The 19745-nt window shown below is 34.8% G+C and overlaps 1 protein-coding gene and 1 long non-coding RNA gene across 2 annotated transcripts; one reads left to right on the top strand and one right to left on the bottom strand.

The window, feature by feature from the left end:
• Nucleotides 1-5656: 5656 nt before the first annotated feature.
• Nucleotides 5657-14871, bottom strand: LOC114476235 (solute carrier family 46 member 3). Its single transcript, XM_028467619.1, has 6 exons — nucleotides 14679-14871; nucleotides 14100-14326; nucleotides 9778-10660; nucleotides 7850-7933; nucleotides 7485-7641; nucleotides 5657-6250 (listed from the first exon to the last, which is right to left on the bottom strand). Exons 1-6 carry the CDS (start codon nucleotides 14854-14856, stop codon nucleotides 6148-6150), a joined length of 1632 nt encoding a protein of 543 aa, XP_028323420.1. The 5' UTR covers nucleotides 14857-14871; the 3' UTR covers nucleotides 5657-6147.
• Nucleotides 14872-14883: 12 nt separating this feature from the next.
• LOC114476236 (uncharacterized) lies at nucleotides 14884-16759 on the top strand. The gene is made up of 2 exons (XR_003675550.1): nucleotides 14884-15027; nucleotides 16474-16759. It is a non-coding gene; the product is annotated as an uncharacterized LOC114476236 (long non-coding RNA).
• The last annotated feature ends 2986 nt before the right edge of the window (nucleotides 16760-19745 follow it).

Here is a 19745-nt window from a genome sequence, read left to right as displayed (position 1 = left end):
GTTTAGTATTTATTTATATTTGACCAGCTGTCCACGAACCACCATTTGAGAATCGCTGCTTTAGAGCATCTAATTTGGCCAGAAAGTAAAAAGGACAGAGATAACATGAATTATTGTATAAATGACCAAATAATCCAGTTGTAGTTGGACAAATTCAGCAATTTAATGAAACTCCACTATATTTTGGGGGGCTTGCGTGCTTCCTTTGTTTATACAACATGAAGGCAATTATTTTATTTTATTTTTTATTTTCAAATTGTTGAAAGAATTCTCAATTTTTCCACTAATCTTGCAATTTCTCACAAACGATGGCACAAAATTTTCTCTAAATTACACAAAAATTGGTGACAAAAATCAAGAATTTTTAAGTGAACTGAAAAATAAGTCACAATTGTGTAAAACTGTTGTTTTTCTTTTTTTTTTTTACCCCATATATTCTTGAGATCAACTGTATTTAGCCCCTGAACTAAAATGAGTTTGACACCACCGCCATAGACAGCTTACCATCACAGAGCTATTAAATGACCCCCAAAATAAAATAAATAATTTCCACATAAACATTTGTAAATTTGGACTGAGAGGGTAAACCTCCATCAGAGGAGAATTTGTAATAACAAAATAAATATATATATGTTTAACACATGCAGTCCTGGGAGCACAAACAGCATAAAGTTATTCAGCTTGTTAAACATTTTTAATCAGAGGTAGAAACAATCATTTGTTTTTAAGTTTGTTTAATCAAATATGTTGACGTTGTCAGTGATCTCTCAAATTAGTCTGAAAAACTGTTTTAAAAAAAACCTCAAGATGTCAGGATTGTCCAAGGTATTCAAGGACCCAGATGTCAGAGTACAGTACAAAATAAACCCTTTTTTTTTTTTTAATGAAACTCAAAAATACACAAATTAAAACTTGACAAAATTGGAAATAAGACTCACCGTAAGGAGGTACGACGTCACAGTGAATTTTAATGTGCAGGGAAGGTAATTAAGTCATTAGGAACACCTGTGGGGAGATGGGAGGAGCTACCCAATCACTCACACAAACAGAAACTATAAGAACATATTACAAACCCACTAACACAAAACATTTGACCTAAACATGTAAAGAAAAAAAATTGCAACAAACAAATTTCAAGTATCAACACAAAATTTGTGTTTGAAAGTTTAAAGAACTGATCAGTTCTCTAAATATCAAAAAAATAATAATAATAATAATAATAACATCTAATTAATAGTTAGGAATGTGGGAAAATCTATTGCACTTCCAATAAATCCAACAATTCCATAAAAGCAGAAGATTAGAGTTATAGGAAGCCTGTTACAGAAATAGCCTTCACAATAAAAGCACAGTAGAGTATTGCAGGAGAAACACTCAGTGACCTTTGTTAGTTAGAAAATGGGATAGAAAAGCTGTGGTTTGGATGACGATAATGGAAAAATAGACTTTTTACCACCACGATAAGTAAAGGTCGACAGCCAAAAAGCACAGACACATGGTTCAAATACGTGTATTTCATGCAGGTTTATTTATTGTGTGGGAATAAAGATATAAAGTGTCAGTTTAGATGTTGGAAACTGTACAAAAGCCCATCCATCTATTTTTCAACAGGCTTGCCCACTTGGCTTTGTGTGTTTTCTTGTCATTTTGTAGATGTTATTGTCGTTTTGTGTGTGTTTGACGTAATTGTGTGTAAATTTCTATAATTACACGTGTTTTTGTTGTAGTTGTCAGGGTGCTGGAAGTCATTTTGTGTATTTTTCTAATATTGTATGTGTTTTTGTTGTTGTTTTTTGTGTGCTTGGAGTCATGTTGTGTATTTTAGTCATTATTTGTATTTCTTCTGTAGTTGTTGTGTATATTTTATTGTGATATTGTGTGTTTTTGTAGTTCTTTTGTGTGTTTTTCATATTGTGTGTTTTTGGGGTCAGCACAAAAAGTGCTGCACAAAATTGGACTGAGGGGCCACATGTGGCTCCTGGGCCACTAGTTGCCCATGAGGAATTTGAATATTTGAACAGCTTGATTTTTACCCAAATGACATTAGAAATGTCCAGTTTTCAATTCAAAATTCAAAATTAACAGCATTACAATCGCAGCTGTATAATATTTCATGTGCTTTTTTTTAGCTTTTTTTTACTGAACTGAGATGTAAAATGACCCAGTGTCACCTCATTTGCCCACGTACAGTAAATATCTACCTTAGAGGTGGTTTTATATTGCAGTGAAGGTTAGGATAAATAGACTGTAACCAACTTTCTGGATCAGCATCAAACACGGAGCGATTTGGTGATGTGATGTGGTGTTTAGCACGTGATCATTCTGCTGATTCAACAAGTTTGGAAAACCCCAAATCTGAAGCCCCCGACTTTGGTTCCTCTGGGCTGGATTTTGCCCTGTCAAAACTTCCCTTTTATCCTCAAGTCTTCCACATTCACCAGACACACTCAGCCACCACAACCATCACTCCTTCTTCTTTACCTCCCGGGAAAACTGTGCAAACTATTACCACCCCTCACCACACAGACCAATGCTAAGTGCTAAGTAGGCCCTGCCTCACATTTTCCCCCTTTAGTGTTTAACCTCCATCCCTGAACTCAACGCAGCCTCGGGGTCAACATTAGCTTACATGGATCCCAAGGCTGAAGGGTGGAAATCAAAGAACTGTAAGTGCAGGTTATTACCAGACGTCATCTGGGGTTTCCACTAGTGGAGCCAACTCAGGAGGAGGGAACTACACATGGTTTTACCTCTGAGATTTGAAAAAGAAGACAGAGCTACTACTTTCTATTTTATGTAACGCAATTATAGGAATGTTTGTTTTGAGAGATTAAACAGGATCTGACTCTCTCACTTATAGGCTGAAAGTGGGGTTTGCTTTGATTTTCTCATCATTTTCATAGGACCAGTGTTTATTTTGCTCTTTAAAATGTATTTTATTTTATTCTATTTTCGCCAACTACATCTTTACAAGTGAATAACTAGATTATGACACGGTTTAAACCGTTGACATTAAATAAAACTTTATAAAACTATGATCGTGTCACATGGAACGAAATCCAATCAGAACTCATGTAATCTCAGGCATTGATGACATCAAATCTGTTTGTATTTAAAAACATCATTACCAATATCAATGGTAAATTAATCTTTTAAAAATGCATAAACTCTTCTGCTTTATGTTTTAGTCGACTATACCTGTAACAAATTTAGTCGACTCAAATCTTAATGTTATTTAGTTGACTAAAAAAAGTCCTGATAATTAAATTTTGACTAAAACTAAGTTGTATTTTGGTCAACAGATTGACTAAAAATTCAAAGTTAACACTATATAACACACATTCTTGTCATCACTGTCATTTCATATTCTGTGAAATGACATAAAATTCACACAGTTCCTTAAAAAACTAGTAAATATAACCAAATATTGGATTATTTCAATGGTTCACAGTTGTTGTAACCTATTTAAATGAACCGATTCTTGTTGCTAAACTGTGTTTTGTAGCTGAACAGTCCTTTAAAAGTGTGTCTGGTTAACTATAAAAGGCTCTTTTCTTGTAGGAGCAGCCATGACATTACCTGGAGACAGATCCTAACTCCTTATCTAATCACATAATGAAGTTTGTTAAGGTTAAACTAAAGACTTCTCAGCACGTCTTTTGAAACCCAGAGGATTAGATTTCATGTTATTTATGTAGGGTTGAAAATGAGGTACTCAGCTTTATCCTGGATTTATGGCGACACCTAGTGGTTATCTTTAGCTAGAGCAACAACTATAGTAACAATAAGTTAACAATAGTTAATTCCTCAAATTATTCAATGTTATGTTATTATTATTAATCTGGACAATAAAACAGGTTGCAGTTTGAGTATTCTAAAGAAATATTCTGTTTTTTAAAGTAAATTTAAAGTGTCTGGTGAGGTCTAACTATTTATATGTCTTACCCCTGTGGTATTTGTTTTATTTTTAACTGTTAAATGTGGTAATGTGATGGTATCAATGTGGCTGTTTAACAAGGAAGCAGCTTTATTTATTTATTTGACACTGGGGGAGAGGTTCAAATAAGTTTTACTTCATCCCACTCTATTTCGGGCATTTACTTCATGTTTTATTTTTGCATCTTGTTTCAAGAGCCAAGATACCGACTGGATTTGCACAGAATGTATTTGTACAAACGTTTTGTCTTTGTTTTATTGCCTAGCTCAAAATATTTAAATAAATATTTTTTTTTTTTTGTTTTATTTTTAACTAAATAAATAAAATAAGTAACTGAATAAAGAAAAAGAAAACCTGCTCATGTCAAATGACCCCAGTCTTATGTTTCACAAAAATTAGCATTTCACTTGTTTTCTCTGGGGAAGCCTGTGAATCACAACAATTTATTTTGTTAGATTGCATTCCCTTAAAAAAAAAAATAAATAAATAAATATTGCATTCCCTAAAGCAATATTAACCTCAAACAATATTAACAGAAAATAGATCAAATCCATCCACTTAAAGAAAAAACAAAACATCTTTATTGTTGTCCAGATTTTTAATTAAACAACTGCAAAAACCAACTGCAAATGAGTATTGCATTAAATGTCACAAAAATATGAAATACAAAATAATGCATCTATTTAAAAAATGTTGGTGAATTCACAGTCAGGCCTTTTTAGTTGTAACTTTTGTTGAAGCTTATATGAACTTATGGCTGTCAAGTATCCCGTTTTGACCGGGAAACTCACATATTTTAACCCTCTTTCCCGCCACCATTTTCCCGTAAATATCCCGTATTTTAATGTAATAATGATATAAAGATACGATACTGAACTGAACGGCGTCACTAGCCTCGCGAGAACTGCAACTCTAAATGGTTCGCGAGATTAGAGCCAGACAGAGGCAACAAACACGTAAATAACTCAGATCAGAGATGATGAATGAATGAAGACGTTCCGGCGAAAAATAAACAAAGAACTGGTGTAAATACGTTGTAAATACGTTGTGACACAGAGTTTATCTTCCTAAAGAGGAGCAGGATGTGACACAGTTACACATTCCGTTAGAGTAGGAACTGAGATTTTAAAATCAGCCAATCACAAGCGCCACAAATATACACTGCTTTAAAAAAAGTGTTAAAAGATGTAAAGTCTGTAACAAATGTGTATAATAAGTCAATAATGAATACCTGAGAACCATATGAGAGAGCATGAGAAATTAAAAAAAAATATGTAATGAAAATAAAATGTTAATGTCTAACTTAAAGACAAGCAATGTGAAATTAACAGTAAATATGCAATGTGTTGACTTGTATATAATACATGTGCTTCATGTACCCATTTATGTTTTTATTTAGGCTGTTTTATAATTTAGGAATTAGTGCTGGGCGATACATCGAGATTCAAGCTGTATCGAGCTTTCTATTTTGGCGATATAGAAAACTATAATATTTCATATATCAATATATATATATATATATATACATATATCCCTTATTTTCAATATATATATATATTATAGCTTATTATGTATCAAAATACTAGTTTTCGGAGTCGCTGCTTTTACTTCTCAGAACAACATGTAAAGCTCAGTTAGATGATTTCTGAATGACACATATTGATCAGCTGTTTGTTAATAAATGTCCCTGTGTAGCATTTTGCATCAGCAAATTTAACCCAGAATTGTCTTTCTGGTCAGACTTTAATGGATAAAATTAAGATTTATATCGTATATCATCATTTTGAGAAAATATATTAAGATATGAGTTTTGGTCCATATCGCCCAGCCCTAGTAGGAATATTCACAGCATTTCACTGTTAATCAGGGGCGACCTACCAGATTCTAATCACATAATTGTATTTAGTAAGTGGTTGACAAGTGGGTATTTTAGATTTATAGTACACCTATATTAAAAAATAAGGGATACTGGAGCTTGGTTGGGCAGGTGGGATGGCTTGTAGTGGGCACCAGAAAATTTCCCTTATTTTCAAATACAAAACTTGACAGGTATGAAGTCATCCTGAGATTCTTCATTCCTTCCACACACGTCTTAACAAAAACTAAACTTAACGTTTTATATTTTCAAACATATTTCTATTAAGTCCTTACGTTATATAAAATGCCCTTAAGATGAAAAAGCAAAGTGCTGGTGATGAATGTAAAGTTGATCATCTCAGTAAAGGAGATCTTTCACTCGGATCTTCCGCTGAGTTGATAGGCTCCGCCCCTTGAACCTCATCAGGCACATCGATGCCTATCAGCGCAAGAACTCTGAAAAACATTAAACATCATCAAGATTAGGACAGATCTACGCATATTAACCCTTCTCACATTCTTCTTTTACATATTTTTACTTAGCAATGACACTATTATTTAGAAGCTTTGGATAACTGTGCAAAAAAGTTTTATTTTTGTTGTTTTTTAATGATTTAGACTGTGTTTTCTATTAACTGCTATGGCATGGTGAACAAAGACTTTTTTTTTTATCATTCAATCTTGTGTTGATGTGCATATTCACATGTGAGAAGAATGTGAGAAACGTGAGGAAAAGTCGTTGGTGGAGGAAGTTTCTAAAAACAAAAAATATTGAAGTGAATGTGTTTTTCTGCCACATAAAGTTTATACAATTTTTAGATGCGTAATAACAGTTCACTAAGATGGATCATTTACAACCGAAGAAGCCATCTGAAAAATGGCCACATTGCCTCGTATGAATGGTTTTGGATTGTGCATGAATGTTGGTGGTGGTCAGAGGGGCCGTAAGGCGCGAAATGGCAGCCACGCTTCTGTCAGTAATAGTATGCTCCAGGGAAACTGTGGCTACATTGTAGCTTACCACCACCGGTATGACTGATGTGAGAGACTGGTGTAAATAAATAATGGCTTCTGTACGTGCTTTGAGTCTCCTCAAAAAAAGCGCTATATAAATCCAAGCCATTATTATTATTCATTATTAATAGAAATGAAATCAAATTGCATAAAAGAAAGAAACACTGCTAAGAAATATGTAGCTTTTGGTAACAGAACATTACAAACATCAATGTATTTTTATCTTGTCTCAGAAAATACTTGTTTTAGGTGTTTTATAAATAAATTAAAAGAGAAGAAAAATGGCAATGCTTTTATTCAATGTCTCTCTATTTCCAGGTACCAGACTTTGCCTTTTCTACCAGGATTGAACCCAATCTGATGATAAAAACAATATTATTTTAAAAGAAAAATTAAATATCACAACCTTTTATTTCCGTAGGTCACACTAGTGTAATTAAAAGCACTCCTGAGTAGATTTTCAAAATGGTTCGATGACAATAGAATCTGTTTTCAGGAAGTTTGAGTTGGTTTTTGAAAAGTCTTGTGAAATCAAATCAAATTACATTTTAAAAAGAAAAACAAAAAAAAAGGAAAATATGCAACTTTTGGCAACAAACTAGTTATTTCTTAGCGGGGGAGGAATGAAAGTCAGAAAATATAGTTTTAGTGTATAATGACTATAGAATGAACTTACCCCAGGGCAGACAAAGGAATGATGCAAAGTCCTGCAGACAGCAGGAAGGAGAAGCCTGGGTACCATGCTACTGTATTAGCATAAATCGAGTTAAACACAACAGCTGTTATGCTGTAAGTTAAACTCTCCAGAAAAACAACACAGGCAAACAGAACTCCTGCAAAAACAACAAGAACAACAACAAAAAAACACATTAGAGTTACATAAGAAAACCACTGAATGCATGAATGACAAGTGGAGATGGTCAGGGCATAACTTAGCACTAAAGAGAAGTGGACTCTGAAGATGCTGGAACAAACAGCACTTAAATGGACTCTTGACTCTGCAAACATAAACGGTTCATGTAAAACACTAAATCCACTCACCCTGTTTGGACTTTGAGATGATCTTTGACAGAATGGATCGAATAACAGGGAAAGGCATGGCGGACAGGACCATAGGCAATCTGACTGTAAGAAAAACAAATAACATAGGTTTGAATACTCTGTGCAAAAACAACAATACATTGTAAACATATTGATCAAAATTTGGAGCGGTTTTGTCCAAAAAAATTATTTTCTATTAAGTGGCTAAAATGTCTCTAAGATAATATAATATATAATATATATATATATATATATATATATATATATATATATATATATATATATATATATATATATAAACTGAAGTGCAGGCCCAAAATGCATTTAAAAACACAAAATGACAAAAATAAACACACAAAATGGCAACAAAACACACAAAATGACAGAAGAATACACAAAATGAATCCAAAACACACAAAACTACAATATAAACAAAATGACACCTTACACACATTACAGAAAAATACACAAATTGACAATGAAAGTACACAAATGACTCCATAAATGCACAAAACAACAGCAGAAAACACACAAAATGGCAACAAATACACACAAATTTACATCAATAACCATGCATTACAGAAAAACACACGAATTGACAGCAAAAATTTCACAAAATTGACAGAAAAAAAACTATGAAAATGACAAAAATTTCACAAAATGAACACATGAAACACATAAAAATTACTCCAATAACACACAAAACTACAATAAGTATACACAAAATGACAACAAAAAACAAACATGACAGAAAAATACACAAATTGACAACGAAAATACACAAAATGACAAAAAACAAAACCCCCACAAAACAAGTGCAAGAATATACAAAAATTAAAAAAACAAAACAAAACAACCACAAAACCCTTTCATATTCCTGAAATAATGCTCAGATGGGTCATTATTCTAATGATGACATGAATGTTGATCTTGAGACAATCTCTATTTTGCAGCCCTGGTAGTGATAAAAGTTGCTGTTAAGCCATTTTAACTGTAAAGTCTGTAAATCAGTAACCTTTTCAATAACTATCAGTGCTTTTTAAGCAGATTAGCTCTATTGGAGAACTGCATGTGCTCTATGCACATGCTTTTATTGATTTTGGTGTGTTTTCAGTACAGTATGCTCCATGTATTTAACAGCTTATTATTGAACATAATCAGCAAGCAAGTCATTTAATTTTATGAGGCAAAAAGCAAAATAAATGCTAATTTCTTCCATAATTCCAGCAAGTTCATTCTGTCTTCTTTTTTGGATATAATATTAAGGTTTCATTTATTGAGACTTTTTTCAGGAAAATTTTTACCTCTTTTCACCATATTTATTGCTTATTTTTGCCAAATTAACCACATTGACGATTTATCGTCCCCATTATTTGCCAGTTTAAACTAATTGGTCCTACTTTTTTCTGCCACTTTTAAGCAGATATTGACACTTTGAACCCTTTTTACCACTTTTTCTGTCTGTTTTTGGCCTCTCTAATTTACTACTTTTAACCAATTTATGTTGTTTTTAAAATCCCATTTCACCACCTTTTCCACCATTTCTGGTCACTTTAAACCCATTTTACTTCTTTTTTTTTTTTTAACCCATTTTACTTCTAATTAAATCAAGGATTTACATCTTTAAGGTGACTATATACTACGGCACTGCACCAATGGGGGTCCCCGGTCTCTGGCACCTTTATTTTAGGGGTGAAAAGGTTGAGAAGCACTGCTCTATTTTGACAAATATTTATAGAAATGCATGATAAAAGTTGTTCAAATATAATAATAATGCATTCGATTTATACAGCGCCTTATTTTGGTCACTCAAAACATGGCGTTATTCTTTCACTCCACACTGACAGAAGCGAGGCTGCCATATGTTTTGTTTTCTCATTGTACATGAACATGCATTGGGTGCACTGTATGTTGGAGTGTTTCCTCACATAAGAACATCATTAACGTTGTCTTTGCGAACGCCACCATCATCAGTCCACACATGATGCATAGAATTCCCACCATGACAATGACCAGTGGATGCGCCCCACAACAGGCGAATGCTCTCACTCCAATGTAACTTCCCACAAACGTCGTGGTGGCCAGTGCTGCACCGTAGCCGATCAGGATCTCCGTCCAGCACAGAGGCTCACTGAGCTCATAAAGGATGATCAGATTGAGGCCTCCGCCGTTGGCAAAACACAAGCTGATTAAGACTAACAACAGGAGGAACAAGACAACTTTACACCTCCTGCTAGTCTCTGCAAACAGCTTGTAGATGGCAATGAACAACTGTTTCAGGCCTGGTCGCTGGGGGGGTCTATTTAAACCACTGTCATCAACTGTAGGCTTAGTCACCGTCTCTTCTAGGATGAATATTGCATAGATTAGAACCAAACACAGAAATAAAGAAGATGTGAAGTAAGGCCAGTTAAACCCAGCTGCTCTAAGGAAGAAGCCTGTTGATATGGCGGCGGCACCAGAGAACAGGCCAAGCATCACCTCCAGTCCCGTCATGCGTATCATCCTCTGATGATCATCAGGACACAAGTCTGCGATGTAGGCGAAGCAGCCCGCGAGGAACGTGCCCACATCACCAAACACAGAGGTCAGCAGTGACAGACCGATGAGGAAGTACACGTTCAGCTCAAAGTAGGACACAACCAGGAAGCCTAGAGTGTAGAGCAGCGTGCCCACTAAAGGTGGGATGATGGCCATCTTCCGTCCGCCGTGATCGCTGTACGTCACCAGCAGGAGAGTGACAAATAAAGATGGGATTGTGGTGATGAGGTTTGAGTAGAGCGCGTACAGTGACGCCTGCCTCTGGACCTCCTGTTGGACAGAAAGACAATAACAAACAGAAAATAAATATAATTTAATAGGGATGTAACGATTCACTCAACTCCCGATACGATTCAATTCACGATACTGGGTTCACGATACAATTCTCTCACGATTTAATTTACAAAATGAGACTGTAGACCTTCGCTCAAGGTCATATTTAAGGTCAAGGTCAGTCTTCTGTTTTTCCTGCATTATATAACTTGTCAACAAATCCAGATACAGGATGTCCTTTTTGCCAATTTTCAATTGCCAAATATGTATTCACCTTGCCGAGTTATAATTGTAATTAAAAGAATGTGTTGCCATTGTAATCGTAATTGAGTTCTGATAATTGACTTTGTAATTGACATGTAAATTCTTTACAAACTGTCAATTACAATTTAGTTAAACACAAACCTGTGGAACCATGTTACACTTACTATATGTACAATTATTAAAATATGTTTCATATCAACTTTTCCCACTACCTGTCACTTCTCTCTAGGATCAATTTACCATCTATAAAAATATCCAAACACCAAAAATATGAATACCAATATTTTCATTGATTAGGAAGCCTAACAAGGTAACTAAAAGATGAAAAACTAATTAGATTATGGATAATATTTTCTTAGTGTATTTTACAGCTGATTTAAGATGTTGTCTTTAAAGATGCTAACAGAAAGCTAACACAAGAGGAAGGTTAAGTTTTATAGGCTTATTTATTAAAGGCTCAGTAATTGTGATTAATTGTAATTGAACTTTAGTAATTGAGAACATAATTGTAATTGACCTTCAGGTGAAAAATAATATTTGTAATTATAATTGTAACTTTAAAAAATGCTGGTCACTGTAATTAAATTTTAATTGAACATAGATAACTGAAGTAATTATAATTTAAAAATGTAGTAAGTATGGTAGTAAGTATAGGAACAGTTGTTTTTTTATTTGAAAAAGAATATTAATTTAAAAAAAAACTTAAATATATAATTCTAATCAGTTATATCGAAATATATATACATTTTTTTTTATTTTTTATCAATTACTAGACATTTCGGACGACCCCATTTCAATTCTGGGCGACGCCACATGGGGTCACGACCCCAAGGTTGAAAAACTCTGATTTTAAATATTCTCCAATCAGCTGAAATTCAACTGTTTATATTTACAAACATTAGCTGTCATCTTATAGGGCTGCAGTTTGACCTATATGAACATCTTGCACACTGATTAAATTATTTCATTTAGGGTTAACTAGTTTATGTGCAGCAGATAGATCAGATTTAAAGTTACAAAAATATCCAAGAATTCATGTCAGAGTCAATGGCACGTATATATATATATATATATATATATATATATATATATATATATATATATATATATATATATGGCAAGCCGTTCAGGAAATTCTATATATATATGAAAGACTTATTATATATATGAAAGTGTATTTATATATATATATATATATATATATATATATATATAAAAGAAAGACTTAATATATATATATATATATATATATATATATATATATATATGAAAAACCCGGACGCCATCTTTGTGGGCGCCGCAAATGGCTGCTCCGGTGTGTTGATGTGTCTCCTTTCACTGCAACTACCTAGTCAAATTCCTCGTATTGTTCTAAACTGTACCTGGTCAATAAAGCTGATTCTGATTCTGATTCTGATATCGTTCGAGACAGAAGAGTAAAGACAGGCAGACACTGTGCGATTCGTATCAGCTCCAGCTCAAACTCATGTTCTCACACGTCTTCCGTGTCGAATGACTCAGAGTAAATGAGCAAAAGTTGTAGACAGAGGCTGTTCGGGGACTTTCTAGAGAAGTGCTGCACCTTGTTTCGACAAAATGCAAATCAATAAAAAACCAACAGTAGCACCAGCATTACAAAGAATGTAGTTACTGTATACAACGCAGCTACAACATGACCGCACTTGCAGAAAGACAATAAGACATAAAAGGGTGGGACAAATTTAATGTTCCACTAAAACCAATCAACATTTGAGTTTCACAGGCATTTTCCATCCTGTAAACTTGGTTCCTTTAAGTAGAAGTTGTTTATTATGATCCAAAATTAAATGAATCTATCTCCTAAACCTGCTTATACTTTATAGAATTCATTTTAGTTCAAAGCAGTTCCATCTCAAGTGTGCTGCAGACTATAGACATAGGAAAACGAGTGTTTTAAACATTATTGTGCACTAGTATCAGCTTTCACTTCCACCTATAAAAGGCAGTCCCTGCAGGATCTTCACTTAAACTTCCTTTATTTTGTGACCAATTTCTTACAATTTGTGTGGTTTTTTTTTGTGGTTTTTTTTGTGTGATAAAAACAAAAATAAAAAAACCACTACAGTCATGTGATATAACCATGTGGGAAATGCGAGCCGTGGCAAATGTTGTGTAGTTTCATTGAATGTATGTATTTCTAGGAATGATTCATTTTTTCTTTGTTATTTATACTTTCTGCTGCAAGACTGATCTTAATGCTCTAAATCAGTGGTTCTCAACCTTTTCCATTGTACCTGAATCAGCTTTATTGGCCAGGTACTGTTTAGAACAATACGAGGAATTTGACTTGGTAGTTGCAGCGAAAGAATACACATCAACACACCGGAGGGTGTGGATAAGGGGGAATAAACGGGAGAACCTTTCGGGGTGCCTCCATAAAGAAAGCAAAATGATGGTCCATTGTTCTATGAATCTGTGATAACCACATTTAGTGAATAAATGGTAAAAAGGATCCAAAGTGTCAAAATTGAAACAATTATTTTAAACAGGCAAATATTGTGGATGGCAAATTGTTACTGTGGTTACATTTTCAGAAATTAGCGTGAAATATGGTGAAAAGAGGTTAAAGTGACAATAATGGTTCAACATATGCAACATTAGGTGGGAAAAGTGGTGGAAAGGGTTTTTTAGTGCTGAAAATGTCTTTAAAGTGGAAATAATGTGCAGAAAAGGCATTGAAATTTGATGGAGAAGTGGCAGAAATGAGAGTAATGTAGCAAAAATGCATTAAAAGGAGCAAAAATATGGCAAGAAAAAGAGATGAAAACAAGTTAAAATTTTAAAAGTTTGGTGTAGTTGTAGAAAAAAGGTAAAAAAAAATAAAAAATTAAAAAAAAAAAAAAAAAAAAAAAAGCAAAAATGGGCTCAAATTGTTCAGAAAATATTCTTAATTTCTTAAAGGCATCTGACCCCCTCCTAGTGTCTCGCAACCCCAAGGTTGAGAACCCCTGGTCTAAAGGGCCTTAAGTTTGACACACTTTTTATCATTACGCTTATGTAGAAAAGGTCCAGCAGCGATGAACTGTTTGTGCACACAGAAAGTGTCTGTGGTACAGGTGTGTCTGAGGTCCACAATAGACACTTTGATATGATAATTGTGCAATGACAAAACCGGTTTGTTTCAATACTTTACCTGCTCCTGGTCGGTCACGTTCACACTGGTGTTGGTGCCGCATGCTGTGCTGTTGTCAGAGATGGGGTAGGTGGTGTTGGTCAGTTGCACCCACAGCCTTCTGTACACGTACTGCTGATCCAGGGGGGAAATAAGAAAAACACTGAAGGCATAAAGGGCCACTAAGGGCTCCACAAAATAAGTACGCCTCATTTTGAGAAAGTTGGTGGGGGGGGGGGTGAAATCAGCTGAAAAAGAAGAGAAAATATACAAGGTTAAATCAATTGTATTAATTAAAGTGAGATTTACAGTCACGGGTCAGCCAATGATGTAAACTCCTACTGTTATGTAGTAGTAGTTCTGTAATATTACTAATTATGACAACTTAAATGCATTTGCAATAGCTATTCACTTCGTTTGTATGATTCCATTAAGAAATTATTATGCACACTAAATATACTGTAACGTTCCAGTGGAAACACATATGTCGGAGCTAGAAGAGCCCACTCAGGGTAACATCTACCAAAAGTAAAACCTAAACCAGGAATAAATATTGGATCTTTGCCAAATGTGCTCTGCTGAAAAAAGATAATTGTTCACCTGTTTCTGTTGTCGCCCGGCTCCTGTAGCTATGCTCTTTAATACATAACAGCGTGTCTTTATCACATCTGGTGAAGCTCCGGGTAATGACAAGATTGTTACCAAACACGATGCCCCGCCCCCTCTCCTCTTTACAATTGGTTAACTGGCTTCCTACTCTGTTTCGATTAGTTGACATTAGATGTCAATCATATGTAGAGGCGGAGAAGAAGAACACGCTTTGCCACCGGGCAGGGTGGAGCTAACTTGGCGCTAGAACGTGTTTTGGCTGCGAGCTATTCTGTTTCCAGCAACACAGCTCCAGCTCTCGGAGCCAAAAACCAGAGCTACGCTGGCCCCACTAGGGCTGGTAAGTTTTATCTGACCCTGTTGTTAACCTGCTACCAATATTAACTTGCTACAATATTCTCTCATCAATATTATAAACGTTACGTCTAACGTGGTGCAGGCGAGCCAGTTAGCCGCTGGTTAGCTTGGAAACCGTAACAATACTTTAATATTCCTGAAAGCAACTGTAATATTTCATTGATCTGTATTCAGAACTTCCCTTATTGTTACACAACGGTCATGTCATAATATGACGAAACTATGTGGTCACAACGTTTCTGCTAATTTCAGAGTTGGATTTGGAGGTTCAAAACAAATCCAGTAAGATTCATTAATTCTATGCAAACATCAACATGTACAATATTATCTGTTGGTCCATCCTGAAATATCATCATACACCATTTACTTGTATTTGTTTATGAATAAATGAAACTATTATTAAGAACTAATATTATTTTCTATTCCTGGACAAAACAAGGCTCATTCTTAATCAAAAAGCATTGCACACTCTTTATTATACACTTGTTTTACCATATTTGAGTTACTATCTAGAAGTCTGCGGAAATACATACATTGTGGCAGGATGAAGGAGCGACTCAGGTGGAGGTAAGAACAGCTTTTTATCAGTTCAGCAGCATCACACGAATCAGGATATAAAGTGCGCCAACACATTATATAGGGCGGAAAACCACACTTCCTCCCCATCAACCCCTTGGGTGAGAGAACAGTCCCAAAGTGCTCACAACAACATGACGAACATCCAACCGTTATTCATAATGCAAAAAAAGATCCATCAGACTGACACACAACGCAGGAATCAGAGAACAGACGTGAATTATTGTTAAAAACACCAGATTTAAAACTCCAGATCTCATCAAACTCAAAACTGTCCAAATGATTTATAAAGTAGAGGTTCACTTCCAAAAGCATTGCAGAAAAGATTTTTAGAGAGAGAATGGGAATATGATTTAAGAGGAGAACTACATTTCAAGATGAAATATGCTAGAACAACAATTAAAAGGATGAGTATAACAATATCAGGTGTTAAATTATGGAACTGCGTAAGGGATTAAACAAAACAACATAAACCAGTTTAAAAAGCTTTTTAAATCATATATTGTTAGTAAATATAAGAGAATAGTAACAATTTTACCAAGTACATGTCATTTATACAGTCATGTGTATGTACGTATGTATATATGTTTGATGTGAATGTATAAACTGTATATAAAAAAACTTGTGTAGAATACATATTGTTAAAATAGTAATATAAGCTAAATATTTTTTTGTGTGATTATCGAGAGAGCCTTGTTTAGTTTTGTTGTGATAAGGTAGGTTTGCATACGCTTTGCTTCAACCTACACACTTTTGGCTTAAGGATTACACAATTGTTTGTTTTTGTATTTTCTTATTGTGGAGACTGCCAAAATAAATAATGAATTCAATTATTTTTAATGCTTCTATGCAGGAAAAAAGGAGGAAGATGTTCATGCAGATTTTCTTCCATGGAGCAATCAGGGACACAGTTCATGAACCAGGACCAGGACAACGCCCATGGTCCATAACCTCCAGCTTATGATGAACTCCTCAGCACTGGTTGGACTGGTGTTGGTTCTGGAGCAGATAGAGGCAGGCTTTGGCCCTTTCTAATAGAAAACCCTCAGTCATTTTTTAAGTCAATGTTAATATATATTGAGTTGGTTTGTAAATCTGTTTTTACTTTGTGTAAATAAAGTTACTTATTTTGTATTTTACAAGGACTTTGTTCTTTGTTTGTTGCCTACTTGTAAGCACACATGTTTTTTATTTTAATATAATTGCTCTTTACGTCCACTTTTTGTAAGATAGAAACATAACATAACCTGCTGTATCACACACTAATAGGTTTGTATTTTTTTTTTTATTTTGATACATTTATAGAATTGAAAAGTTCATACAATACTCACCTAATGAGTAGGACATTTAAATAGAATGCAATTGAGATTTCCTCAAATCAAAATGTGTTGAAACAAATCAAACAGCATACATACATAGACACAACCAGAAAAAAGGCACAGCAGAGGATGTACTTCCTGCGTCAGCTGAGGAAGTTCAACCTCAGCTGCTGATAATGTTCTACACATGCATCATTCAGTCTGTTCTGTGCACCTCCATCACTGTCTGGTTTGGATCTGCAACCAAACTAGACAAACAGACTACAACGGATAATCAGGACTGCAGAAAAGATCATTGGTGTGGATCTGCCCGCCATCCAAGACTTATACCTGTCCAGGGTCAGGAAACGGGCAGGTAGCATCACTGTAGACCCCTCACACCCTGCACACAATCTGTTTAAACTCCTCCCCTCCGGCAGACGCTACAGATCACTGTACGCCGAAACAACCCGCCATGAAAACAGTTTCTTCCCCCAGGCTGTAACTGATCGACACTAAACAGTCAAAGAGTGTAAGACCTATTTCTGTGAAATAACCCTGGAACTAAACATAACCCTGGATCAATCTGTCACTGAGAATGTTCATGTACATACTATTTAATTTAAATGTTCACCTGCACTACTCATCAATGCACTACTGCACTATTATCTTATTATTATATTTTATTTTATTATTATTATTATCTTATTATTGTTATCTTGTTATTTAGTTAGTTTTGCACATATTAGTCTAACTACTGTTTATATTTATGTTTTTATGTTATGTTTACACTATTAGAGAGAGCACAGTTCACCTAGTCAAATTCCTCGTGTGTATAACACATTACTTGGTCAATAAAGTTGATTCTGATTCTGGTCGTATTGAGTCGCAGCAGCAGCAGTGCGATCACGGACGAGCAGTCAGCATTAAGAGCATCTATAATGATAAACAAACATAAAAAAATCAACTTATTGCCTTTATCTGCTGTACTTTAGAAGTCCCATTGATGGGTTTTTATATTTATATGGAGCCCACAGAAGGGTCACTTGAGCTGAAGGTTTTGACCTAACACCTTCTCCTAAGCTGCAAACAGATGATTTTGTTATGTAAACAAGGCACCACAGGAGGGGGAGACACTTTTTTTTTTTATCAGTTCTTGCTGAGGTTTATTAATGAGTGTGTGACATGAGAAATATACAAAAGAACAACTGAGATTTGTTATTTGTTTGCTTTTATCATAGTTTAGGAAAACAAGAAAACAGTACAAAATACAAGTCATAAGTGTGCATTATTAGGTGTGTGTGGGTGTGGGTGTCATTTCAGCTCTCATTCCCTCACTCAGCGTTGGTTGGAACATACCTGGCACTGCCATGGTATGTTCTTTCTACATTTGCCACATGTGTATTTGTAGCAGTCAACACATCGTACAGAGGCACAATTTTTCTTGCATCGATGGTTGACCTGACACTGGGCCCAGGACCAGGTGTGGGAGGTTGTTGCTGAAGCAGTTGCATGCCTTCTTCACACCCACATGAGAGTGAGCCAACTCTCTTGCAAGCTCCAACAGGAAGTCTAACCATCTCTCTTGCATGATTGATATTTATTCAGTTTATTTTCGACATGGTTACATTCACTTTCACATTTACAATTTTTTTTTTTTTTTTTTTTTTTGTACATGCCGAAAAAGAAGACGAGAGAAGCAGATTGCTTATCTAAGTCCCGTCCCCTGTTTTGAACACAGAAAATTTACATCCAAGCTTGTCTCTCTGGTCAAACATTCTTAGGTTGTTCTGAACACAATATCATTTCATTTTTTTCTTTCTTTTTGTCCTTTTTTGTGTAGGATTTATTCTCATCTGTAGTCAGCGTTGTCTTTCTTTGTGTGTTGTAGTGTATTATTTCTCTCTTTTTTTCTCTTAGGAGATTGTTGACTTTGTTTCTGTATTTTTAGTATCGTAGTTCTGTTTTCAATGTTTTGTCATTAAGATATTTTTTATATAATGTATTTTTTTTTTTTTTTTGCATGCGTTTGCATTTATCATATATTGTAGTTATTGTGTCTGTGAATGTGTCACATGCAATGTTCCCATCTTGTTTTGTAAAAACCTCCTTCCACTTTTCTGTTCTTATCTGTTGTTTAAAGTTTTCTAGCTGTTTTTCTCTTTCCAGTCTTTTGTATGTTATTGGTTTGTGTGTTTCTGGGTGGATGTTGTCGTTAGTGTTAAATATTGGTATATGGTCGGAGATGTCATTTATTAATATTCCATTGGTTAGATCTGAATTTTGTATGTTTGTGAAGATGTTATCTGTTTTTCTCTTTTCAGTCTTTTGTATGTTATTGGTTTGTGTGTTTCTGGGTGGATGTTGTCGTTAGTGTTAAATAATGTAGTTATTGGTAAATGGTCGGAGATGTCATTTATTAATTCAGCAATTTTATTTCAGAATTTACATTACAAGTTTGCATAAAATATATATTTGCAAAACAGCTCCTGTGCATTTGTGACTCTGAAATACAACTGCAAAACAAAGCATGTGCATTCGTGAAAAACCCTGCAAGAGTTTATTATGATACTGTTCTGATTCCATATTTTCACAGCACACACAATGGCACACAGGTGTTGATGAAAAAAAGACTTACAACATACCTGAGTGGTGAATTGAATGCGATCCAACTGTCTAGTTGACAGAGGAATTTTCCTGCAAATCTTGTTTACTGTGCCAAGGATTGGTGGTTTTCTGGCTCAGCAGTCATTGTGCAAGTGACAGCGATGTGAAGAACTTGTCGGTGGTGACAGTTCGGCCCTTGTTCATGAATGGTTCCATCAGC

This window comes from Gouania willdenowi, chromosome 14 (assembly GCF_900634775.1).
Source record: "Gouania willdenowi chromosome 14, fGouWil2.1, whole genome shotgun sequence".
Taxonomy (NCBI): domain Eukaryota; kingdom Metazoa; phylum Chordata; class Actinopteri; order Blenniiformes; family Gobiesocidae; genus Gouania; species Gouania willdenowi.
The sequence above is the reverse complement of the archived record's forward strand: the minus strand, read 5'-3'. Positions and strand labels throughout refer to the sequence as shown.